Source organism: Pseudopipra pipra, chromosome 3, assembly GCF_036250125.1.
Source record: "Pseudopipra pipra isolate bDixPip1 chromosome 3, bDixPip1.hap1, whole genome shotgun sequence".
NCBI classification, from domain to species: Eukaryota; Metazoa; Chordata; class Aves; order Passeriformes; family Pipridae; genus Pseudopipra; species Pseudopipra pipra.
The window spans coordinates 16200946-16227747 of NC_087551.1; the positions used below are offsets into that span (position 1 = coordinate 16200946).

Genomic DNA, 26802 nt, shown 5'->3' on the forward strand with positions numbered 1-26802 from the left:
GATCCAGTGGGAATACAGCTCACAGTTACTCACTGAGGCACAGCAGCAGATGAGGTCAATCTATTAACAAACAGGGCACCTTAGACCAGTTATTTCCTCCATTTGCTGGTGGTAAATGGGACCCCAGGCATGGTCTTTATGGCTTTCTTCTAATATCCTTAGTACATCTGTTGTCCCCATGCCATTACCTAAGTGGTGATTGCTGTCTGAGAGTGCTCCAATGCCTTTCACTCCCCTTGCATGATCTAAAGAGAGGTTGAGGACAGGTCAGAGAGCAATGTCAGTGCTCAGCTCTATGCAGGATCAGGCCACAGCTGACTATACTGAAGGGTTCTGATTTTCTGGAGATCTGCTCAAAGCAAACAGCAGTTGTTAACCTGTCGATGTTGATCCATCACTGACTGCCTACCCTCATGCAGGCAGTTGTGTACCCCTCTGCCTGGCTATTTCTAACAGTAAAAGAATCCATGCAAGAAGACACCAGCTGAAGAACAGCAACTGGGCATATAAGCATGTCCTGCGTGCTATACATACACAGAAATGCCCCTTTGCCTCTGTGTGAAATGACAGAAGAGTCCTGCCAGCTTGTTCCTTCCTGCCATTACTGCAGCTCCTCTGGTGATACCACATGGATAGACCCAGGAATCGCCCTACATGAAAAATACTCTCTTTAACATGGTATTAGAACAGAAATCCTTAAAACAGCATGGCTTGCCTCATAGAAGGAAGACTACAGCTTTTCGCACCTCTTTTTCATAACTAACAACTGAAAAGGATTTTTTCCTTTTGTTTTGGCCAAGACCACTTTGTTTGTCAAGAAGGCAATCTGTGTGTAAGCACTGAACCATTAAAACTGGCAGGGAACTGACAACTCTAGCAATCAATGACCAAAAAGGGCCACAAACCCTTTCCCTCATTCTTCTCTGATCTTTCATCTCCACCGTGGGCAGTGTTTGAGGCATCCAGCAAAGACTTCAACTTGAATATCCTGAAACTCTGCAATCAGCATGAGTCACAGCTTCACTGAGGTGGGGATGTGGCTGACATCCCCACCTCAAACTCCTCCTGGGCCCCATAGCGTGGGGAAGCTCATTGCCAGGGCAGGCCAAATCCCTGGGCAACAAGGCTTGTGAAGGGTGTAGAAAACAAGTCTTATGAGGAATGGCTGAGGGAGCTGGGTTTGTTTAGTCTGGAGGAGGCTGAACGGGGACCTCATCGCTCTCTACAACCACGTGAATGGAGGGTGTAGTGAGGTGGGGGCCGGTCTCTTCTGCCGTGCCTGCAGTGAGAGGACCAGAGGAAATGGCTTTAAGCTGAGGCAGGGGAGATTCAGATTAGTTATTAGAAAAAAACCCACACTGTCAGGGTGGTCAGGCACTGGAATAGGTTGCCCAGGGTGGTTGGAGTCACCATCCCTGGAGGTGCTCAAGAGGTGTCTGGATCTGGCTCTGGGTGATGTGGTTTAGTGATTCAGGGGTTTACAGTGGCGGCGCTGGGTGGACGGTTGGACTGGATGATCTTAAAAGGTCTCTTCCAACCTTGGTGATTCTATGATTCTGGGATTCCACGATTCCGTGACTCCCTGACCCGCCGCGTCCCGCCGCTCGCAGCCCTGCGGCGAACCCGGGGCGGGGCGCGAGGCGGGGGGGCGGAGCCTCCGCCGCGCTGATTGACGGGCGCGGGGGCGGGGCCTCGGCACGGGGCGGGGCCTCGGCAGCGCTGATTGACAGGCGGCGGGGCGGGGCCACGGCGGGGCGGAGCCGCGCGGCCGATCCGGAGCGGCGGGGCCGTGGAGGGCGGGGGAGACACCGGGCACGGAGCTGCTGCCGCCGCCGCTCTCCGGCGCCAGGTAACCCGGCGGAGGCCGCTCCCGCCCCGCGCCGCCCGGGGAGGCCGGGGCGGCTGGGGAGGGAGGTGGCGGTCGCCGCTGTGCGCCGCGGCGCTGTGTCTGTCGGGCCGCGGCGGAGCCCCCGGGCGAGCCGCTCTGGTCCGGTCCGGCGGCGCGGAGAGGGGCAGCGGCCGGCCCTGCCGGCCCCGCTGCGCGCCGGCGCCGCCACAAAGCACCGGCCTTCCCCCACCGCGTCCCCTCCTCCGTCAGTGCCTCCCAGCGCCGCCCAGCCTTCTCGGCGGCGGCCGGCACCGAACACCCCCTCCCCGCCGCCGCCGACACAACTTCCTCCCCCGGCCCCGCGCCGGGCAACTTTTCGGGACGGTTCTTGCGCGGAGCCCCCGGCGGGTGGGCGAGGGACCGTGCCCGGGCCCGGTGCGGGAAGAGGGGGCGGTGGGGCGGCTCGGTGCGGGGGGGGAGGGCGGCTGCGGGCCCGGGCACGGCCCCTCGGCGCGGCGGAGGCGGCGGCGGTGCCTCCCCGTCAGCTGTTTCCTGCTGTTTGTTGTCAGGGCTCCTGCGCTGCCGGGGGGGGACGGGCCGGGACGGCCCCGGTTGGCTGCGCGCGCCCCCGTGACGGCCGGGCCCGGGACCGCCCCCGCGCGGCTTTGTGTGTGCGCGGCACCGGCACCGGGATCGAGACCCGGGCCGGGATCGGGATCCGCACCGACACCCCCCCGCACAGCGCCGCACCGGGCCCCGGCCGGGGGTAGGGGAGGGTTACGCGGGGGTTGAACCGCCCTGCTCGGCCGCACGGGGGGCGGCGGCGCCGCCTCACGCCTCGCTCCCCTCCCCGTGAGAAGCTGCTGCCGGCTCGGCCGCTCCCCGTGTCCCCGCCGGACAGGGGATTCCCGCGGGAAGCTGTCAGGAATCCAGCGGTGGTGGTGATGGTTTGCTTTATGGAGGTGCTCGCGACTCGCCTAGCAGTGAGGCGGCTTCGCCTGTCAGCGCTGGGTTGGTTTTTTTCCCCGTGGAAGTATGGATTCCCAGGGAGCTGAAATATTTTGCAAGGGCTTTTCCGCCCTGGAAAACCTCTCAGAAAGGTTCTACGTCCAAGCAAAAACGAAGGCGAAGACTGTTGTCTGTCTGGTTCATTTGTTACTCTGTGCACAGCCCTTAGCTCTACTGTGCAAGCAGATACAGATTAGATTAATCCAGCGTGTTTATTTAAGAATAAAGGCCGTCCTTTGGACTGATACAGTCGTAGAATTTAATAAATTATTTGCTTTTAGTTTCTTTAAACAATAAACTTGGTGTCAGGGTTAGGTTGAGGGAACAACGAAGCAAGTACACACGTCTTCTGAGAGAGAAACACAGGGCAGGGCTCTTCCGAAAGTGGTAGGTGTCGCAGAGCAGCTGTTGATGTTAGCAAATAATGGCAATGGATTAACCATTAACATAACTGATGTTTGTGACTGATGGCAGAAAGGAAGGGAACTTGCTCTGTAGTTGTAAACATTCCCTCACGTGACTATATATAGCTGCTATATATATATAATGGTTTTATGTACAGAGTCATTCTGGATAGCTGAGTTCAAGTCATGTTTGTGACAAACAAAACTGTCTATTTTTAAGTGCTGCTCTCTTTTTCTAATGTTAGTCTGTAAAAATACTATTCGGGGGCTTCTGTCATCTGTTACTTTCACTTCCGTAGTTGTGGAAGCGTTTGACTTAGAGGTGCAGACCTTGTTGTTTATATGTAGATTTTAATAATGATGATGAGTGAGTTTCAGGTGGGGCTGCGAAGTGTGTGAGGACTACAGAAACTGTACCTCGAAGCCCAGTAGAGAATATGACAAGAACAGGCCTGATTTGTTACTTGTCTCAGACTGAGAATTGTACACGTGTACACGTATTTATGTATGTGTATTTAACATTCTCTCTGCTGGTAATCATCACGAGCTTGAAGTGGTGTTGTCAAACTTAAGTCATTGGTTCGTGTTTGTCATTTGACCTGTGTTGAAATCTTGAGTTGCCCAGCTCTTGCTGAAATACTAATTCCCTAAGCAAGATTTAACTTAAAAATGCCTTGTTAAATGGGTAGGTGAAATGCCTGTGCATTGTGGATGTTTGTTAGCAAGGCTCTTTCTAGTTTTGGAGGCTTTACCTATGTTTAGGAGTTTTTTCTGTTAATATAAAAATTTCTTATTGAGGTGCACTTAGCATACTAGCACCTTTTCTGCCACTTGTACATAGTTTGTTTGAAAGTCTGGATGATAGTTGACTTTACACTATTTCTTTAAAGATTGTTTATTGGATTTTTTTTTAATGACTCATGAAACCAGTAATATCTTTGGGTGAAATTTTGTATCATTCCAGTGCTAAGACCAGTGAAAACAGGAAATTGAAATTAGTTTAACTTTCTGAAAGTTGCAGAATGGATTAGGAAGTTGTCTCAGCTGCCTAATTAGTATAACAATAAATTTATTACAAAATGAAGAAATACAGCTTTCTTAAAAACTGTGGAAGAATTGGAAGGGGAAAAGGGAGACAGGAAGGGAAGGGGAAGAAGAAAGGGGAAAAGAAACATGGAAACAGGAATAGTTGCTGCATTTGGACTCGGTGTAGTGGAAAGAAAATTAATCTGAGTCTGATGCCATTTGTCAACTAATACTTTATTATGTTATCTAGCAAGAGTTTTGTGAGGGTGTAAGTTACTCTGTGGGAGATGCTGAGATACAGGGTCTGTATGAGAAACAAGCACCCATCTGTGTGGCTCTGCTCTTTGTAAAATTGAAACAAACTGCCCTCTATTAGTGTTTGCGTGCACCAATATAATGTTAATGTATTTAAATGCCAGTATCCCAACACAGCGTTCACCTTACCCAGAAAAAAAGCCACTTTGCGATAGAAAATTACACAACCGCAACTTGCAATACAAAATGACACTACTGCAACTTGCACTTGCATCCTGCAATGCAGCTTGTTCATTGCTTTGCCAAAGCCTCTTCAGTCACTGGACTGTATTACATTCCTTTTACAGTTTGCTACAGTAGTTGGATGGTTCTAATGAGCACAGCATACTGTTCCAGCTCACTTTCTCTCTTCGAATTTGGCTACATGTGGTGGTTTCAATTCTGCATGTAGGCAGAGGCCAGGCCCTGCTAACTTTGACAGCCTCAGAAGTTGGTGGCAGAGTTGAATCTCAGACCTCCTAAGAGACTGACCACGTGTGTGTTTTCAGATGCACCCCCACCTGTGAGCAGCGGAAACCTGGGAAGGTAGGGAGCAAGTTTTATTTTTTGCTTACCCAATGATACTTCAATGTGTGGCCTTGTGTAGCTCTGCTAAGAACTCTTTTTCCTCTTTTGTCCATCTCTGAGACGAGAAGAGGAAGCTTAAGCCCAGTTCCTGAGATGCGACGATGAAGTTTAAGCCTGATTCCAGAGTAAGTACACCTTGAGAATGTTTCACTGCGCCTAGGGAAATGCACGACCCTGTTTCATCAGGTAGAGAGTGCTTATTTGATCACAAAGGAAAAAGTTTTTAGTTGGTGAAATGGTGGAAGACAGGCTGTCATAGTTTTTTGTCCTTTAACTAGAAGCTGTTCTCTGTTGTAGATCTGAGACGCAGTAGATGGTGCTGAAGCAACACTGAGGCTCCTCCTGTGAAATATCCACATTCCAGTGTGTATATAGAAAGTGCCTGCTGGCTCTCCCAAGTGTTGATGGTCCTGTGGCTTCAAGAGATGCATTCCGGGACAAGAAAACACTGACTGTTAGTTTTAAAAATGTTAATAAATAATTCTTCATGTTACTTTTTGGTTCATCATTGCTTATGAAGGTAGGTAGATTAGGTAGAACAAATACCAACCAAGTAGTGCTTCAGGTGGTTTCAGGTCTGTGTGCAGACAGCAGCCAAATTTAAGCTGTTGAATGTCAGCTCTTTGACAGCTGTTGCTCAGTGTTGCTGAAATCAACATTGAGAGGTGGAAGTTTGGGAGCTACTGCTTTAGGAATACGTATTATAGCACTCAGCCACAGTGCCTGTGTTTCCTGTCTGTCCATGCACTCACTGGGAGAGGCATGCAGAGAGGATGTGATTCACAGTATGATTAACAAGTAGTGTTGAGGTTTGTATTGTCAGAATAATGTTCTGTCAAAATAATGCACTGTCAACAAGCCTGGCTAGATAGGTAATGTGAGCTATCATTGATTGTTCTCCTAAAGGTCCTCTCAAGAATGCAGGTTGATAGTGGTGGTCTGTGTGCTGAATATTGACACAGTGTCATCATCTCTCAGTTCACAAAAGTACACGTGTCTTGGAACTGTGGACATTTGAGAAGTGATAGATATATATCCCATTAGTGAAAGTAAGTCTTCCTTTTTTACATTGCAGCCATTAATTTACTATTACAATTTGTGTTTAATATTATGACTTGTGTTTGGTAATTTGCATGAAGGCAGAATCGTTAGAACTTCATCACTGATACACACCCAACGAAGAATGCTTAGCTGATTTTAAAAATGAAATCATAGGCCAAAAAAATCCGTTCTTTCTTCCACATTTGGTTTTGTGAATAACCAAGATTCCTGTCCACTGCTTCGGAAAATTCTGCTAGTAGCATGATGGAATTGGCATGATACAGTAGGGTCACTTTCTGGGGCTGTAAATAGCAATAAAGGACTTGACTGGCTCTCTGATTCAATGGAAGTTATTTTCCCTGTTTTTAAGTGTAGAGAGTGGATGAATGGGTAAATGCACTTAATGCATTTTCCTCCCCCTATTTGGAGGATCTTAAGCTTTAGAAATGCTTTAATGTTTCACAATTCTTTGGCTTCTCTTCATTTAAGAGAGCCCTCCCACTGCCTATAGAAGCTGCCTATAAGTGGCTTTTTCAGATCATTTATGTATGTGTGAACATAAATAGACGCCTGCACCTTTTACATGGGTAGTGAAACTATAGGAAAAAAAATTACAGTTATCTTGGGTGACTTCATACACACTATTTCTGTATGTAAGGGACAGGAGCCTGAGAGCAATGGAAAATTGCTTTCCCTTGTTCTGTTGTGCTATTATGTTTTTTTCCTGTGCACAGTGAGTATACCCTACAGGATTCAGGATCCTTACATAAGGAGGGAAGAGTCTTTATCCACAGCAAGTATCTTCTGATTTCATCCGATAAGTGAACATCATGTTTTTAGCTGGGGGCAGGGGGTGGAAATGGGAGGGGAGAGCATGAAATGATTCCAGGTCGAAATTAACTTTTTGATATTGTAGGAGAGGAAAAGGCAAAATTTCCAGCTTATTTAGAAAGTTCGTGATCAAGTGTGGCATTTGAAGGCTGCAAATGACTAGCAGTCATGTTGTAATTTTTTCCTCCTTTTTATTACTGTGAGCAGTACCATAAAGACTTAAGGTGACTAGTTTTACAGCACTCCAGCTGGACCCTTATGGATTCATTGAAATCCTGTAGCAATCAAAACTAAGGACTGAGGTAGTTGTAGAGTGCTATATATGTTGACTGAAGTCTACCAGGTGGTAGTTAAGTGCAGAGGTTATTTTTTAAAAGTTAGACATTCTAGTAAGATTACAGTATTTTAACAGTTTCTTAAGAAAAATATGCAAAATCTACATTGTTTTGACTGTTATAATGCTGATGGTAGAATGCAATTTTCTAAATTTTAAAATGTATATTGTTTTCAAGAATACACATTTTCTTATGCACTGTATTCTGAAGAAATGTTGGTACCAGTTGGTTTGTTAGATTCTGCTGTGACTTCAGTCTGAATTCTCACAGCCTTGTGCTACCATCAAATGCATCTAACTTTTTCTTTCTGTTGGGATCCATGTCTTATTGCAAGTTTATTTCTCATTTAGATACTTGGTGAGGTAACTTTTAGCTCTTTGGGGTAACATAAATAATTGAAGATTTTAGGCCTTGTGTTACTAGGCAGGTTTTTCGGCCTTAAATCTTCGATTATATTTTTGCTTTTATTTAAATGTTCGGTATCTTCAGGACTCAACACTTCAGTCCATGCATAGTGCCATATCCAGAGGTAATACATTTGTTTATCGCTTTGACTCCTAACTTGCTTGCAAGAATTACGCTCGTGCTCCCTTCTGAAGTATTTAAATTTCATTTTTAGTGTCTCTGGGTTACTGCTTTTCTAAGTGCAGTAACATGAGGTATGATTTTAGGTAGGTGATGTACTTGCATTTTAAGTGTTTAGATGCATTTTTCAAAATGGCATGCTGTGCAAGGGCAGTCTGTGTAATGGATCAGTTCTGGTCACCCAGCTTAGTGTTTGCGTTGCTCTTGGTATGAGAGGGATGGGTTTGGAATTATTTTACATTAGCTTCTAAAAATACTGACAGGCTAAGCTTTGTGTTTACCCTGAAAGAAATATGCCTTTGGATGCTGATTCCACATTTACAGTAACTTATGATCAGTTAATTGTTTTTAATCCACAACACAATCAGCACAAATACGACATTATCCAAAATTAGTAAGGATGGCACATGGAGCTAGGCCAAGTGCCTTATGGGCATATCTGTTACAATTGCCTTTATTGCTTGTATTTGTGGTTTCTTCTGGCTGGAGACTTTGACTGATACTTGTTTATTCACACTTATTGTCTGTTGATTTTCCTTCATTCTGTCACCATTCACATTTTAATTTTTTCTTTTGCCTTTGCTTGCTAGGAAAGATAAAGGAGTATTAGAAAGGTATAATGCTTAGAGAAATCTAATGAAAATGCTTTCTGTATTTTGAGCCGAGTCACAGGGAGTGACACCTCTAACACTCAGCTGAGTCTATGAAATATTTTTGTCAGACTCAAGACCTGCTTTATTTATCTTTTGAAGAAGAGATATTGGTATTATATCACCCTTAAAGGAAAGAATCATTCCATTGCTTTGAATTTTTATGTATCCTTCAGATGGGATACAGAAGATTAATAGTGACTTGAAAAATATGCTTGTAAGGAACCTGTGCTAAAATCACTCTGTTCAATTTAGGAACCCTTTTTGCTGCTGCACATCGTATGAAAACAAAGTGGTGAAATAAAGCAATTGGAAAAAAATCATTATGTCAGTGACTTCTGATTTTTATGTGTAAAAACAGTGTGTTAAATTTTGTGTTTAAGTGCATGTTTTAGTCCATTTGCTTTTTGCATGTCAGAGGAAGCTTTAAGAAACTGATCCCTTAAGACCTGAAATGAGTTTAATTTAGGTATTTGCACTTCTTAAAGGCATTTGACTTAGAATATTCAACTTGATGAGTACAAAATTTGATTAATTTCTCTATGAACAGCACAGTATCTGCTGTTCTGAAAAGTAAAGCCCACACAACTTTAATAATGCAGTGTGTCAGATTTACTTTGCGTTTCTGTGCATGACAAAAGCAGAGACAATACACTTTTCTGATTCCACATCTGAAGCATAAATGGAGTTACATTTAACGTGTTTAACTATAGGTGTTTAGTCATAAAACTTCTGCAGTTGAAAGGGAAATAACATCATCATTTAATTCGTTTGTCATGTTACATCATCCTTCGTGATTTAAGTTTTCAGCTGATATGTGCTGTGCCTACTCACTAGTTAACTATGAGTAGTTTATGTTAGTTGGTATAAAGTTGGTGAGACACTTTAATTTTCCCGAGCAGTGAAGAGGCTGAATTGTCAAGTACTGCAGATCTGCTGCTCTAAACTTCCTAAGCTCTCTCTTTTTTTTTTTTTTGGCTCATTGGAGTTGCTTGGGTATTTTAATTAGGAAGCCTTGAAAGTATCTTGGATGACACAGAATTTTGTATTTAGATTAGACAGTTTTAAATATTTGTATATGATACTGTCTGGTGTAAAGGCTGGGTGGATTGTTTATTATGTGAAATAGCATCCAAACCTTTCCTATGTTGGTATGCGTATGAAACCAGTGTCAAGTCAAGTGCAGCAGACAGGCTGCTATACCAGCATTCTGGGTGGTGGTGTTGTGTGATTGTGTGTCATAAATTATGCAAAGCTTAGAGGAAGTGACAAAATAAATATATATTTTTAAAAGGGGGGGAGGGCGTGGGGGTGACATGGGAAAATTAAGCTATAATTGGTGACTCAATGTCAGTGCTTCTCAGTGCTACATTTCCCAGTGCTCACTAAGATGAGCAAGTTGTTGGGAATATAGTGGAATGGAATTTTAATACTGAAGGAAGTAGAAGGTTCTGAAGAACTGTAGGGTCGAGTAGAGGGTCTGTAAATGTCTGAACTATATTTTAAAGGTTTCCATTCATGGTTCATTTTTTTCTCCATTAATGTAATTAGTTTGTATCTAGGTCATCTTATGGTTACTTTGGGAAAGAACTTGTCTTAATTGAGAGAGGGTAAAGGCTGACTGTGAGTTTAGTAACTCACCTGTGAAAGAAGAACCCCCTGCAATCATTACCTGAATTGGTTTGCAGAATATTCTGCCATATGTAGGGTGTTGGGGGGGTGTTATTTTTTTTTTTCCTGCTGTGCCTTTTTTTACATGTACGTGATCTTTCCTTTTGCTTTCAGGTCTTGAGTGTAAACTTACATCAGTTCTAAAAATGGGAAGAATTTTTCTGGATCATATTGGTGGCACTCGCCTGTTCTCCTGTGCGAACTGCGACACGATTCTGACCAACCGTTCCGAACTCATCTCCACTCGTTTCACCGGCGCCACAGGAAGAGCCTTTCTTTTTAACAAGGTTGGTAAGAAGCTGAGGAGGAGCTGCTGTTTACTTCTGAAAAATGAGTTTGTGGGGTGTCAGTGTCATCAGAGAAGCCAAAAACTTCTTGGCTAAAGTGTTGTGTAATTACTGTTTTAATTTTTTTAATTTTTATTTTGTTCTATTCAACTGTCTTTGAAGTCAAGGTGGACATTTACTGTTGATGATAAACTATCTAAACTAGTTTATCTGCAATATTGAAAGACTGTAAAGAGGATTGTGTATGTGGAGGCATCATGCCAAAATGTATAGAGTTTTAACTTTGGAAACTTTTGTAATATGAACCTCAAATTCACTCTGAAAGTATCTTGTGTCTATCAGAGAGTTTCAAAGGCATTTGTACTTTTACTTAGTTAAAAAAAAAAAGTCTAAAAACTATTCTATTTAACTTCTAGAATGCATTTAAGCTAACAGTATTCTGACAACTAATGTGAACCACAGTCTCTTTTACAGGCAGTAATAGTGCGTTTTAGTTTAATACATTTTTAATTGATCAAATTCAACAGATTAAAATATGCAAGTCATAACTTTTGAGTAAATTGTAATATTTATTTATTAGCCCTTCGATATAGACTTGTCCATCAGACTCACTGAAAAAATTGTGATTGTCCTTTGCTTTCTTGCAAAGTTCCTGGTCATATAATCATTGGTGTATTGTGGTTTTGTTTTTTTCTTGAAAGCCATTTAGCCATGGGCAGGGTTGAGAGAGGTGTCAGTAATGTCTTTGCTTAGCTGTGCTTGGCCCTGGGATTTCTGATATGCTGAATCCTGTCAGTAGCACTTACATGTAAGCGTTAGGCTGCATAGCGAGAAAAGAGCTGTGGATCCAGTAAGCACTGCATCCAAGAGTTCAAATTTTTCTGGTGTTAGATATTGGGGTTTAATCACAGAAGTTTGACTTTTGCATTTCTGCAGTCAGAGCCTTACATCCGAAGCAGAGAGAACAAGCACAGGCAGGTGGAAAGCTGAGAAGGCAGTCCCCTCTTTTAGAATCCTATCTCATATGAGCAGTTTGGATATAGTTCTGACATCAACTTTTCAAGAAAGCCTGGGTTTGTGGTGTTGCTGCCTAATCTTTTAAACAGCCGATATATTCAAAAAAAGGTGCCTGTTTCATGCCTATGTTTTCAGCCACTGAGCCTTGCTTTTGCTTAGATAATTATTTCAAAAGCACCCCAAGATTTTTAAAGAAGTACCTCTTTTAATATTTGGTTCTGAGTTCTGGGAATAAGTGATCACATCAGCTGCTAGAAATGGGTTACGTATGCTACAACTGGATTAATATAAACTAGTTTACAAGCTAGGAGTTTCTCACGCAAACTTGAACAGTCCTCTGCCCTTTTGTATGTCTTGTCATAGCATTTCATGTCTCTCAGTTAAACAGTGAGGGTTATACATCCCTGTGAAGCATATCTTCACAGTGTTACTTTCTCAAGAAGGAGATTTTCAAGGGCTGTTGACTTACATCACTGCAGTTTTCAGTTCACATGCAGTGCCACAGGCTCTCTGCTTTTAAAATGTTGATTGTCATTTACGGAGCTTTGCCTTAGGCAGACTAATCCTTTCTGTTCCCTGTCTCCTGTGTGTTCGTATCAGGTGGTAAATCTGCAATACAGTGAAGTTCAGGATCGGGTCATGCTCACTGGCCGCCACATGGTTCGAGACGTGAGCTGCAAGAACTGCAACAGCAAACTGGGTTGGATCTATGAATTTGCCACTGAAGACAGCCAGCGCTACAAGGAGGGCCGTGTCATCCTGGAAAGAGCATTGGTCCGAGAGAGTGAAGGATTTGAGGAGCATGTTCCATCTGACAATTCCTGAAGAGACCTGAGTCTCTTCTCAGGTTCTCTTCAATTGAAACTCAAGTATAATAAAATCAACAAAAAAATCTGCTTACATACACTGTCACCTTAGCATCAGAGTCGGATTCATGGACTACAGAGTGGGAAAGATTGTGAGAGTATTTCAGATGGAACCTTCCTTTCTTTATTCCGTTTATATTTTACTTTCCCTCCAGCAGCTGTTTGTAAAAAGAATGTTGTGCAGATGCTGTAACTTCTCTCTTTCATTTACATCTGTTAGATTTGAGATTGTATCTACAGATACAGTGGGCTAAAAGGAAAATATTTGGGGGATTTGTCTTTTGTTAGAGAGAAATTCAATGAGGTTTTTTTTTAGTTTGCACAAACTGATGTCAGCATCGAATTATTTTAAAACTTCAGATTTCTTTTAAAAAGTATATTCCAATTTTTGGCTTAAGTTTTTAGTTAGGTTTTTTGGGGGTTTTTTACCCAGTCTTTTCAACTGGTTTGCTAGCTAAAGTGAAGAGATCCGAATTTGTGCTGAGTGCTAAAGGTTCAGTGTTGGTACGGCTTGGGCTGGCCCGTGTGCCATATTCTTGTTGAGGTTGATTGGTAGCACAGAGCCCATTATTTCTTGTCATTCTCGACCCAAAGATGTCTCCATTCCTCGTTTATTTGTGAAGTCCCATTCACCATGTAAACTGGTGTTGATTGGAAACTATTCTTGAAATAGGGCAAAACTGCTTGGCTTTTTTTAACTTTAACTGATGTAACTTATGAGCATAGTAATAATATAAAATAATAGCTGTCTGTTTAGTCTTGCGTTGCTTACAAATCCAGCTGTGTTTGTAATGATAGGGATCCACTGAGAAACTACTGTTTCAGTAGTGATTTTTTTTTCGTTTTCTCTACTAATCTTATTAAGTAGACAGGGAATTGCAAATCTTAATTCTTCTTCAAGTAGCTTTCTTTAAACCCAGAACTTCCTATGTTAAACACAGCTGCTGTGTAAAAGGAGAAGATTGCCAGCACGTTTGTTCATGCCTAGAGTTATGCAATCCGCATCTCTTGAAAAGATTAACTTAAACAGCTTGTTTTCAAATGCTGCTTCTGGTGTTGAAACCTTTATCTTTCAACTTTGTTGAACCTTTTCGTTGTGTTGTTACATTTTTATCTTTCTGGGCAGCAGTAAGTGTCAGCCTGGTAGTAACTAGTGACTTGGATTCCTGCTTTGTTCTTGTAGAGGTCAGCTCTGTTTAAAACAGTGATCTTGCTTGCCTTTTTAGCAAAAATGCTCTTCAGTAACTTAACTCAAGGGTGCCCAAACACTTTCTTTGTGTCTTAAGCCATAAGTTAAGATCTCAAGGGCTGAAATTTATTTGAATGTTAGATATGTATGATTTCTTATTCAAGATACAAGTTAGTTGTGTTTTTTTTCTTATTGGATATGTTGTGGTCAACATGAAATAAGTTACCCACAGACATAGAAAAAGGAGGGGGGCAAACCCCACCCAAGCAAACAGGTCTGGGCTCTGACATTTCAGAATAACTTTTCTTCCCTAGCCACTGCTCCATATCTGAAACTAAAATGGGGAGGGTGACTATGCAGAGTATTTTTCTTAATTTTTTAGTTGCCAAGTGGCAATTTGGACACCCCTGACTTGAATCTACTGCCTCTTTCATGTAAAAGTAGCTTTATTATAGAATTGTCACATAGAAAGAAAAGAGTAGATCACATACCAGAGCTGTGCTTGAATCAAGCTGCTTAAACAATAGTGTACTTGTGCCTCAAATGAATCAGTTTTTGCACTGAGTACAGTAGTACCCCATTATCTTGTACTCCTGTCCTTCACAGACCCTAAAAGCGCCATTAGCATGGTTCTCTGCAGTACTTTTCTTGTACTTCTGACATTACAGTACAATAAAGTATGTTTTGTCCTGAACTGATCTTTGCTGTTCTTTTAGAGTTATTTTCATAGAGTCTGTCTGCCGAATGACATAACCCATCTTTCATTCCCTGGGTTGAGTTTCCGCAGCACAGTGACAAGCTGTTGATGAGCATTTCTCTCTGTATAGGTGGCAAAAGAGTGTTCTGTTTATTTTGGAAGATGCCAAGTAGAGCTTTGTGCCACTTGGACACTCGAAAGCATTTTACTGCTGTTAAAGAGAAAATTAAAACAGGAAATGTCTCATTTAATGGAGTTCTGGGTGCTAAATGTCTTTCCCTGTCTTTGAAAAGACAACGAGCTAAGCGAAAATCCACTTTCTGCAAGAAACTTGAAATTTTGGCTTCTGAAATGACTTGGGAATTGATGAATTGGAAATCGTATATCTGGAGTTCTGTGACCTTCTTCCTTTATGCTCAAATGTTAGGCAGAAGCTTGCTAGCAGCTGATCAACTTCTAAGTGTGTAGGTGAAGAGTAAGGTGAGAATCATTCTATTGATGTAATGGGGCCTGGGGAGCTTGTTCTAACTTACACTTTTACCAAAATAAAGATATATTAATATAAGATGTTAAAGATTACTTTTCACATAGTCTTTGATTTGAAAAACACATTTGAGGTGAACTCATTAAAAGCCCATGAGCAAGACCACGGAACGTTTAAAACAGTTAGACTTTGGATTGCTGTTTTAGCTTAAATGCTGTTCCCTCCTGTATCACTTTAATGTCTCTGGGTGAGTTTAGCCTCATATATTTTGAGTGCTCCTCCTGTGTGTGTGAATACAGATAACTTATCTGTGGGGAACAAGGCAATTGGTTACAGTACATCTGGCAACAGAGGAGACGTCACTATTTGGCATTAACTGCAGTTTTGTAGTGGTGCAGTAGCTTGGGATTCTCAAACAGGGCTGGCACAGCAAAATGTGCCACTGCAGCGATCTTGTGCCTGGCATGGGATGGTGTGCCTGTGCTGCCCAAGGTAGAGAAGGTAGCAAGGAAATTACACTGCACAACAGAGTGCAGTGGTTCATAGAGACCTCAGAATTTCTGCTCTTAGGCTGCAGCTTGGGTTAGCAGTGGTGCTGTGACTTTTGCCCAAGTCTTTAGCTGGATTAGAGTTTACATCACCCACACTATGATCTCATCCTGTAGGTGTACCCAAAATTGAAATAGTTCATTAAAGCTCACTGCCACTTCAGCAAAACACAGCTTTGGGAAGGGTAAAACATTGGATGGTGTGTTTGTGGAGTGAAAAAATATTTTACTTACACTTTCCAGGGATGTTCAAAAGAACTTTTGAAACAACATTTGTATCTTGTGGCTCTTTTGGAAAACGTGGTGTTACCTGCGGCTCTGGGGTTGTCTGTGGTCAGCTCACACAGGTTTATTCTTACAGGGCAAGTTTGTCTCTAATAGATGTCTGTCACAGCTATAGGAAATACAGTCAGCAGATCGTCACTGGATGAACAGGTAAAGCTGCAGTTGAGGGCACAATTTCCAGGTATAAGGAAGAGGTGACTGGGAAAGTTATGGCATTGATGTGGGAAGAGGCTAGCTGGTTGATAAACCACATTTTTAGAAGAGAAACATAAGTTGTGATGCTGCAGTACCATTCTGCAAAAGCCAGAAATAGTGTGCTGTGTTTCCTTCTTCGGCCTGCCTTCACTTATAATAATAATAAATTTCTTGAAAATCCAGTGAAGCTTGCTTTCTTGTGGATCTTAAGGGCTTTTCAGCCTCCCTCATGCCTGACAGGGATGAAATGCTTCAGTCTTTTTAGTTTGCTTGGGGCACTGATAAGAATCACTCTCCAATCCTGTTTATGCAGACCTTTAAAGAACTAAGCAATTTTGAGGCCCCTCTCTTCATAAACTGGAGTTAAAATTGCCCAATAACTTCAAAAGATTGCTTTGAGTTGTGAGGAGAAGTATGACCTCGTTGATAATGTATGTCCCTGTGCAAGCCTTTTTCTTCTTGCAGGAAATCTGAAATATGGCCAAAGAAAATGAACTCCTGTCTGTCTCATTATGTGTTACGTGGCAAAGACGAGCTGCTGCTGAGCCTTGTTTTTACAGTGTGGAGCTATTCCTGGTCTCACAGTTATTTCCTTCACCTCCTCTGATATGAGGATTTCTGGTACATTTCTGGAAAGTATAAGGGAAGAAATCTCACGTTTCCCTCCTGGCCTTTTGTTTGTTTACTGATAGTGTTGCTCTTAGTTGAATGGATTTCTGTGATGCCAGTGAAACTGCTGGTAGTCTAATGCCAGCCTTTCACTAGGTAAGGGCTTTTCTGGCAGAGTATTAGTGACTTTATCATCTCTCATGCTCGAGTCTAGGCAGAGGTTGTTTGGGAATGATGCTTGACTGAACATCCTGCTCTGGGCAGAGGTGATGTGAAGGAAGACCTCCTCCTCCCTGTTCACAGGTGACTTCTATTGCTGTGCTGTGTCTGTTTCCATCTGATGCTACTGTAGGTGTGATCTTAAAATTGTGTTGCAGGTCCTCCTTTTAGAAAGGAGGTGACTGAGTCTGTGCCTCTTAAACATGGCATTTCTCTCTGAAGGACCTGAAATACCTACAGTTTGGCACAGACTGCTCTGTGTGCTGCTGGAAGAGGTGACTGTGTTCCTGTTTGACTTTTTCGTACAAAAGTAAAGCTTGGTGCTTGTCTGAGAAACAGCCAATTTTCTGTAATGGAATTCAAGATGTGGAGGAGAAATCCAGGTAAATGAGGAAGGAAAATATGTGTATGTGTGTAATTCAAGTCTTAACCAAACCAGACAAAGTCACTCCAAAGCAGCAGAGGTGGGAGAAATTCTAGAGGTAAGTTTGCACCTTTTCTTTATGCCTTGTGTGGGTTCAGGGAAAGTGGAAATCACTTGGACATTGTAGAGGATCTGAGGTCCCTGATAAACAGAGGAAGAGATTATATGTAAGTACTTCTGTTTCTTTTGAGCAACCTAATTGAATGTCCTTGCTGTAGAACACTGATAATGGGAAGTGCACAACAAGAGCTAACAGGCAGCTGGAAAGTATTTGTCCTTCAAAGTAGGCTCTGTTTTTGTTCTCATTATCTGAGGCATTTAATACCATCAGAAACTTGCTTTTCTTATACAAGTAAAAACAGGAGAAAGAACAAAAGACTATGGCAATAATTTGCATTTCCTAAGAATAAAGGGTGGATGGGAGAGAGAAGGGTGTTCAGACCTTACATTTTGGGTCTGCCCATGAGAGAGATGTGTGCTTGCCTGACATCAAGATCCAGTGTTGTTTCCCTCTAGGACTTGGGGGTGTTTAGATACGGAATTTTGCTTTGTCCTTTTGTAAGCAGTGGATTTGACAGTTGTAAACATTTACAGGTGTTTGTAACGGTAAGTTTTTATTGAATTACAACAGACTGCATGCCGTAGTTGTTTGCAGACTAATGGCAGATGTTGCAACAGATGTAATTAGTGAAATAGGGAGACCCCTTTTCTATGAGGGGAACACAAGCAGAATGGCTCATACAAGGGTGCTTAGCCAAAAAACTGCCCAGTGGCTTTCAAATGTCGTTATGGACAACAATCCTCTCTTCTTGAACAGACTGAGAACTAATGTTCCAAGCATAACTATATGGCGAGGACAGAAGGAGGAAGAGGACATTTATTATTTTTCAGAGGCAGATCTTTGCACGTGTGCAGTGTCAAAAAGGTGGGATGCTCTAAGTTTGGTGGTGAGAACAGAGTGCAGAAAAAGCCTCTGTGGCTATTCTGCTGTAGGTATTTGGCCAGCAGATCTTTCTCCCCACTCTACCTATTTTTATTGTCTTTAGTCTGGCCTAGAAATGCACGTGCAGCTGTTGTCTAGTTGACATGGTGCAGATGCCCCTGCCATCAACTAGAGGAAGTTGCTTTGGCTTCCTTAGGGCAATCTTTCTGCTTTAGGGATTAGGGGAAAAGTAAAGCCTCCTCTAGCTCAGTCAGCACCCACAGATGTATGTGGTGAAATGCATGCAAAAAAAAGCCATAACTGCATGAATCTCTAGTGATGGCTGCACCTTCCCTACAGAATTAGTGCAGCTTAAGGATTTGGGGAAGTGCCTGCTTTTGGCAACATCAGACGGTCACTTTTGGTATCACTGTACCAGTACAATGGATTAGTCATTGCAGCTCAGAGGGATCGATGAATTGCCTATTCCATGTCTCCCTGCTGAGGAGGGATTAGCTTAGTGATATACTCAATGAGGCTGCATTCTTAGGATGAAGTTTCTCAGTGTGATTTCTTATTGTAGCCAAAAGTACATTAGAGATACGATTTAGGTCACAGAAGTAGAACACTTGGAAAATGCCAAATTTCCAATGGATTGAGTAGCACGTGGTTATTGTGTCCCTGCAGGCATGCTGCCTGGGGATGTGAAAGTTGCATGTGGTCACAAGAGCAAGGATGGCACCATCATCACCCTTCTATAAGGTATGCATTGAATGTGTAGCTACAGCCTCCGTCCCACTGTTCCTAACTCTGAACTCTTGGACTTCTTAATAATTTTGTTTCTAAAGGTTATTTGGATATGAACTTCCTGATGTGCATTTAAGTGGCAAAAGCAAAAGAAACTGAGATTAAGCAGTTGTAATTGCTGGCTTCTTCATGACTGGGATTTGAACTGGGAAGCCCATTTAGTGCAGTAGCCATTACTACTTAAACTCAAGGGCTGACTGCTACTTAACCAGCAGCTGGAGGAAGCTTTGCAGTGAAGAAGGCTGAGCAGATGTCAGAGGAAGGCTTTAGAACTTTTCATTTCATGAAAAGTCTCAGTATGGGACAGAGAACTTTTTTTTTCAGTTTGTTTGCTGCTTCTGGTTGGGTTGAGGGGGTTGGGGTTTTTTGGTTTTGGTTGGGCTTTTTATTTGTCCCCTCCTGATACCTGGAGTTGATGACTTTCCTGCTCCGTGTAGGACATTGGAGGAAGAGATGGGAAGATGAAAATTATGCTATATTTCCTATTCAGACTGCTTAACCTACTCTCTTACTTCCAGCCTCCTGAGCTTGGGAAGGTTCTTGCTCCATGCATGTTCCCTGTCAAGGAGAGAATTGCACCACGATTCACGGATTCAGGTGCCACATTTCTGGGAAAGGGAGGAGGAGCTGCACATAGCTTCTTTCTGTATCACCCTGCAGGTAGGCTCAGGACTTCGGGAAACTTTGTCTGCCTGTCAAAACAAACCTGAGGCACAGAAAACAACAGCCTTTAACACTCAAGTCCAGTGCAAATTTAGGACAAAAAATTCAGTGTTTGTAGGAAACTAAAAATAAACACAAAGCAATTTCAGCCATAAAACTCACTTCAGCAGCCTTGGTATTTTTATGTCAAAAGACTGAACGAGAAGTTGGTAGATGTTTGCCACAGGACGTGAGGGGAAAGCAAAGGCAAAGGAGGATGCTCTGCCAGAGGTTTTGCTGTTGCTTGCTGGCGGTGTTGATACTTAGATATTGGCTCCAGAGGCCTTGGGGAAGGTGATACTCATCGCTGGCTCCTTTAGCTGTCTCCTTTCTTTCACTCCCCTGTTCTCTGCAGCCCTACCGTGCTTTGTTCCTCCCACAAAGTCTCTGCTTTTGCTGCTCGTCATCTCCCCGCCCTACCAATGGCTTCTCTCTCTCCTTCCTGCCCTGCTCCTCGCGTCCCTTCTGGGTTTTCAGCAGGTGACCTTGTTCCTCCCAGCACGGCATCAAAGGCTGCGGTCCCCTGGTGCGGGGCTCAGCTCTGTGCTGCAGGCTCCTCCTCGCCCCGGCTGTGACAGCCCTGCTGGTGGCGTGGCCGGATGGTGAACCAGGGGCACAGCGAGGCTGTTGCCGGTCTGATTCACTGGGCTGTCACGCAAACGGCACACGCAGCCTTGCCAGCAGATTGCTAGGGGTGATGAAAAGTGCAGACAGGGCCTGCTTGCACTGGCACTACCTCTGAAATCAGGTTTTTATCCCTGTCCCTCTGTGCTGCCAGGGAGGCATGAAGAACACAGACACAGATGAAGTGAGCTTACTGCTCTCAGCTCCTGCTGTAGTGGTACTGATGCTCGGCAAAACCAGGCTCTGCTCATCTCTTCTGCATGGGGCTGGCTCCCAGTGTGGACCAGGAACTGAGGTGGAACATTAACACATCCCTCTGCAGACACACAAGCGATGGGCAAAAGTCATGTACTGGTGTGACAACCCTACCAAATTTCAAGGCCCAGCTCCAAAGTATTGTGCCACAACTTTTTAAACAAAGTAATTGGTCACTTTGTTTTAAACAGGCAGAATCATATAAATCCCCCGAGCCTTGTTTTCAGAAATGCCTGTTTCTAGAGGAACTATATTAGAACATAATAACCCATCCTGAAGCAGACCTCCAGCATGGAAAACTTCGAGCCAACTCTTTAATGCTTTGTAAGCAAAATTACAGCCAACTGAAAAGAGCTGTGTGTTGGCAAGTGCCAAGCAGCCTTAATTTAGGAGTAATTTTTTCTACAGACACTTCACCAGTAAAGAGAGCCCAGCTGCCAACAAGTGAATCAGTTTGGACAAGGGAATGGAAAACCACATTTTTGCCTTTCATTTGCTATGCTTTGATATCTCCCTTCAGGATGCATACATACATCTGGTTTTTCTTGTCTTAAAGGGGTGGTTGTATAAAATCTAGCAGAGGCACATGTTTTTGTCCATCTTTTAACACTGTAAAATTAAGTGTTCACAGTATTGCCTTAGAAATGGCTTAGTTCAGTGACCTTTTCAAGCTCCGATTAGCTGCCAAATAATCAGCGTTTGAAAGACTCTGGACCTGATTCTTCTCTCCTTTACACTGTTTTTTTTCTCTTGATATCAGCTGACTTCATTGGCACTACTAATTCCCTACAGGCTTGGTATAGGTAGAAAAAAGAAAATATATATTGTTCTGTATATATGAATATGTATATATCTATAGAGAGGAGTTATATAGCATAGAAGTGAAATCATAGTGACTGGTGGGTTTTTGTTTTACTTGACACTGTGCACATGTGCTGAGATTCCCCGTCTCCTGAAGCATCCTTGTAAGCACATTTTCTCTAAAGAATACCTTCTTTATAACTCCAGATGTTGTTTAGAGTTTTGTGTGACTTTTCTGTTGCTTATATATTTTCCTGTCAGCATCAGGTAGAAGATCAGATTGAAATACTTGTTATAAAAACACTAAAACGCTTCTTTTCTTTTTGTGGGCAGTACAAAATATGATCCTAGTTTGAGGTCCAAGAACTGGCAACTCAAATGAAATGCTCTAACCACTCACAGCTTAGGCTTTATACTGTAGCATTAAATGGAAAGCAGTGTCCTTTCCTACTATCCAGCTTAGTGACAGATGTGATCAGTTTTGGAATGACTGTAGCAAATCATTGCAGTTTTCCACACTGGGTGCCACATGCTACACGTTTATATTTGACAAGAGAGAATGATATTGTCCAGCATTTTTGTATAAGGTTTTAACCCAAAGACTTCAAGGCCTTCTTAAAAGGAAAAACTGAGAATAACTACTCACATTTGTGTATGGATGCTCAGAGAATTCAGATGATTAATCCAGAATCTGCACTACAGTTCTAAGGTCTTATGGACTCTGGGATTGCATTGACTCTGAGTTAACATCTTGATCCATCAGCATTGGATTGCTGGCCTGTGGTGGCAGGAAATGCTACTTGGTGAAGGCGTGCTGGGGATGCACAACCTGAGGGTAGCAGTAAGGTTGTATTATTCCAAATATTAACTCAGTTGTGCTTCATGGCAAGGCTTAGACTGGTGCTGAATTAAAATGACAGCAAGCAATGAAATGGTGTAATTTTTCAGTCACCTTTCAGAGTGATTCACTTTAAGTCCTTTTAGATAACTAAATTTGGTGGTGTGCCATCTTAATTTCTTCACTGCCTTTACTCCTGTCTTTTGTCTCCATCTGTTCATGACAAGCTGAACGCTTCTTATTGTGACATCTTTCCAAACCACCACCCTTTTTCTTGAAGACCTCTTGCTCACTGTTCTCCCACCTATTCTGACTTTCTCCAAAACCCCATCATATACTTTATTTTCTTGGCCTTGGCTGATCTCTGCATCCTCTTTCTACTTCACCAAAAATATATTGTTTCTTATTAGATCAAGTAATGTTCAGAGCTCTTACTGACTTTTTTTCCTAGCTAGGATTGGTGTGAAATGTGCCAGAGACTCAAACAAGGGGCCTCAACAGACATTCTGCCTTTCTGTATTGAAACTGATCCTGGAAGTCTTTAAGATTAATGAAGGATCCTTTCCATTGCTCCCTCAACAAATGCAGTACTTCTGACTAGGCTGCTGCCTCTATGCTTTGATTGTATCTGTTAACCATTCATGGCTTACCTTTAATAAAATCTCAGGCTGCCCTGGCTGCAGCTGGTGGGGTGTGATAGAGGTGACAAAATTAATTTACATGGAGGGGAAGCAAGCAGTGACAGGGACCCTTGCATAGAGATACCATTATTTTCCTCCCTCAGCCTAAGAAACAAAACAAAAGAGAATGCTGCAGCTGGGCACTGCAGTGTGTATCCATAGACGGTGGATTGCCTTGCATACTCCTTTTGATACTTTTTTTTATAAAGGAGTATTTTGTGCTCCTCTGATACTTGATGTGGCCAGATCTCAGGGAGGAATGTCAGCCACTGTCAAACCTCTACTACATGTGTTACTTCATTTGTGTGTGGATAAATCCAGCTTCTCTGAAAAAAAACAGTGTTCCACACATCAGTTCTATTTTAAAAATTTCTGCTTTTAAGAAAATGCTGTTGTGTTCCCTTTCAACAGCATCCATGAGCTGACCCTCATGGGATGGTGTGAATCCAGGTCAGTGCCAACTCACCTTCTGGGAGCATCTACATCTCATTTTCCCCCTCATCAGCTTTACAGTGAGATGTGCCCATTCTAATAGTCAGTGTTTGTGTTTGAGAAATGTTAGTGGCTGGAGATATACCACATGCCATTATCAACTCTGTATTTTAATGAAGAGCTATTTTCTGACAGCACAAGAGAGACTGTGGAAGTTTCAATATCTAGGAATTTTGGGGAGTGAAACGCAAAGCAGAATTTGGCAGCTGGGAAATTATTTATTATCTGGGAGCAAAAGAAGAGTGGGCTGGACTTTCACTGAATCACTGCAGCCTGGAGATGTGTTTCTGCCTGCTTTCTTAGCCTTTGACAAATCTCCTCTGCCTACCTTTTATCTGAGAGGGTTGAGCCTCATGCCCTTGCTGGGGAGAGCCTTTCTCTGAAGAGTGTGCTTGGGCTGCAAGACAAGCATATGTCCTTGAAGCATTTCCTCTGAAAATTCTCATTTTATTTTCCTGGTTGGTCAAAGCTGCTAACAAAGATATTTTGCTTTGTCCATACAGAATAACTTCAGGGAACCCTTCCAAGCAGGCTGCAGTTGCAATTTGTGATTAAAGAATTCCTGCTCATCCTGAACTAAAGGTTCTTGGGATTGGAGAGGGAATCTCTGTGACTGATTTGAGGGATATATAATATCTGACTATAATTTTCAGGGCAAAATACATCTGTGTCACTTCAAGTTCTCAGGCCAGATCCCAAGTTCATATTTGTTTCTTTCTGAAATAAAACTTGGATCAGGTTCTTCCCAAAGCTATACTTCAGCACTGTTTATTGCAACATCAAGCTTTGGGACAGACGTTGTTAGTCTCATGTTGGTTGAAGAAGTATTTCCAGGAAATCTAAAGCAACTTTATTTCCCCAGGGTTCTGCACTGAGAATGTCAGATTTGGAGTTTTCTAAGGCAGATGCCACCTTAAAATAGATCAGGAGAATTCCTATTGTTCAGGTGACATAATGAGGCTGAGATGCTAATGCAGAGGGAAGCAGTAGCTGGTATGTTTTGACTGATTTTTTTTTTCTTTTTCTGACATCTCTCTCTCTCTTTTTTTTTTTTTTTTAAATTTAAATACATTCTATATGGGAGAATAAAGAAAGATCAGGGGCCAGCTTCTGGCTGGAGAATTTGGGATGTACAGCCTGCACAGAGGGTGAATATAACACCTACATGACAGGAACCAATTTAGACATTTCCACCCTCTCTGCAGAGGACTGCACTGCAGTATTAAACACTGGTGCTTCTTCAGATCCCCCTTCCCCCTTTCCCAAAGGAGGAGAGGAGGAACAAGCAGAAGTTAATAGCTGGTGGCCAATGCATTCACTGTAGATTCAGAAGCACTGAATTGAAGTCCTTGTCCCAAAACGTGTGGACAGCTTCCGATGTCCAGCACCAAGCCTGCCAATGCTCAAGAAGTGTTTGGACAATGCTTTTAGGCCCCTGGTGTGATTCCTGGAGTGGTTCTGTGCAGGGTCAGGAGCTGGACTCGATGATCCCTGTGGGTCACTTCCAACTCAGTATATCCTATGATTCTGTGATCTTTGCAGACTATAAGCATTGCACTGTGGGGAGAGAGAACTGCTCTAAGTATCACCTCAACCAAGAAACTCTGCTGAGGACTGCAAGAAAACATATTAGTCAAGCTTCATTGAACCCAGGACATCTTCACAGACTTAGTGAAACAGCCTTTGCCAGTACTGGGCTAAATTTTGTTGCTGAAAGTCCTACTTGCATCAAGTGGAGTCAGAAGGACAGCAGCTGGCACAGCCCTGGAAAGGAAGAGGCCTCAGACCTATGCCTGTTTCTGCTGCCAGCTTTCCCCTACAACCCCTTTTCCCTACCAGGTCGTTTCACCTTTTGTCCTTCAGGTTACCCCCATCCTGTGTGAAATAACAGGGCTGAGAAAGCCCTAGAAGTTATGTGTCAAAAGCATTATTTTGTCAACTAAAGAAGCCATGGCAACATAAAGCTACAACACGGTTTCCATCACAAGATTAGCTTGAGTCAGTTACTGCCTTTGAAACATCTGTGGTGAGGGCTAAAAGTAGACTTTCCTAACAGAATTGAAGGACACTGAAGGAGTCACAAAAAACATCCCAAAATAGGGTGAGGAAAAGAGGAATATCAGATAAGGGGAGGAGAGAGGGGAACAAAAGAGTGCAACAACAGTTACAAAATGCCTCAAGTTTCCCCTGCTTTTATTGTTGTTATTCTTTCTCAGACAGACTGATGAGTTTACTGCATATGTTGAATGGTGATACAGTGAATGGAACCACTGTTCAGACTCTTGTTGCTAAGATTCTTAATAATAACAATGTGCCTGAAAGGAATTACCTGCAGCTGCGAGGTTATGCCAATGCTTACTTCTGTGGGGACTGGGAATTTGTAGGAGTCTTACCTGAGGATTTTAACCAGATGATTACCTGTCCCTATTTTGCCTTTATCCTGTGTTATGCTAACTTCTATCCTCCCTACGTTCCTCCTTGTTCTAGGAATGCATCTATCTGGAGATTGGAAATGAGAGAATAAGATAACCAGTTGATATTTTACCTGTAGAAATGCAAACACATGTCCTGGAGGGGGAAAAGGTTGCTTCTCTATGAGAGAAGAATGAAACCTCTGAAATAGCTGAGATGTAGTAGGGAACATATTGGACATGACTTTGTCATGTGACAAGCAAAACAGGGCAGTTTGGGGTCTGCCTATATGAAGGCAGCCTACCCATGGACACATCACACTTGCTTGGATCTGTAAACTGCATGAAGGATTTTTAATAAAGAAACACATTTCTACAATGTTTTTCACTTGATTATCTCTGAGTGCTTTAGTGGGCTCAGGAGATGCTGGGGAACAATCGATGTAGAGCTGTTCTGTAAATCTTGCAGCATTTATTTCTATGGAAGTAATCTTTTCTTGCTCCCTTTTTTGTTCAGACATCAAAAGGAGAAGAAAAACAAGACAAAGGCAAAGGCTGAGGCTTACACAAAATGTTTTTCTCTATCATTTTTGCCAAATAAAAAAAGAAAGGAAACAAACAGCATTGCATGTAAATAAATTTTCCCCCCCTTACTTACTTCCAGACACGCTTTCACTGGTTCACTGTAATTAGGCAGAAGGTACTGAAGTTATGTATATGTCAGACCTAACAGACAATATTGTGGTTCACTGGAATTGGACAGAAGGTACTGAAATGGTTTACATTTTAGATCTAACAGAAAATGTTTTAATTGTACCATTCTTTTAACAGATACTTTGATTTTGATTTGTAAGGCTAGAAAATATGACTTCAGATTTTTTAGTCAAAGGCCATCTAAGATAATGATCAAGAACACTGGAAGAGAGTTACTGTTTTAAAGGGCAGGTGTGCAGGGGTGTGTGAAACAATTGGTGCTTTTAAAGTATGCCAGAAAGTCTAATCCCAAGGCTAGGAAGGCAACCCTGCACACAGAGGAATTTGGGGATAAAAGAAAGCATCAACACAAATTGATGATTGCTGTAGTTAGGGTGTGCATTAAGGGGAGTTTAAGGCCCTCTTTAAGAGAAATAAAGGCTCTGTAATGTTGATAGGAAATCTGAGGGATGGACTAACAAGCAAAGTACACTTA

General features: G+C 42.7%; 1 protein-coding gene across 6 annotated transcripts; it reads left to right on the forward strand.

Moving 5' to 3' along the window:
• The first annotated feature begins 1722 nt into the window (after window positions 1-1722).
• Window positions 1723-14318, forward strand: YPEL5 (yippee like 5). Of its 6 annotated transcripts, none has more exons than XM_064648013.1 (6): window positions 1753-1849; window positions 4869-5106; window positions 5209-5273; window positions 5446-5668; window positions 10376-10548; window positions 12166-14318. In XM_064648013.1, the coding sequence occupies exons 5-6, from the start codon at window positions 10408-10410 to the stop codon at window positions 12388-12390; spliced, it is 366 nt and encodes a 121-aa protein (XP_064504083.1). In that variant the 5' UTR covers window positions 1753-1849; window positions 4869-5106; window positions 5209-5273; window positions 5446-5668; window positions 10376-10407; the 3' UTR covers window positions 12391-14318. The 6 variants fall into 6 exon arrangements, with proteins under 6 accessions (XP_064504088.1, XP_064504083.1, XP_064504085.1 ...); XM_064648015.1 differs by having other exon boundaries at window positions 5446-5602; XM_064648016.1 differs by having other exon boundaries at window positions 5214-5273.
• The last annotated feature ends 12484 nt before the right edge of the window (window positions 14319-26802 follow it).

Bases quoted from the DNA above. Each gene is read 5' to 3' on its own strand.
- YPEL5 (XM_064648018.1), top strand. From the start codon at position 10,408: ATGGGAAGAATTTTTCTGGATCATATTGGTGGCACTCGCCTGTTCTCC. The intron at 10,549-12,165 runs GTTGGTAAGAAG...TGTTCGTATCAG, and splicing joins GAGCCTTTCTTTTTAACAAG to GTGGTAAATCTGCAATACAG.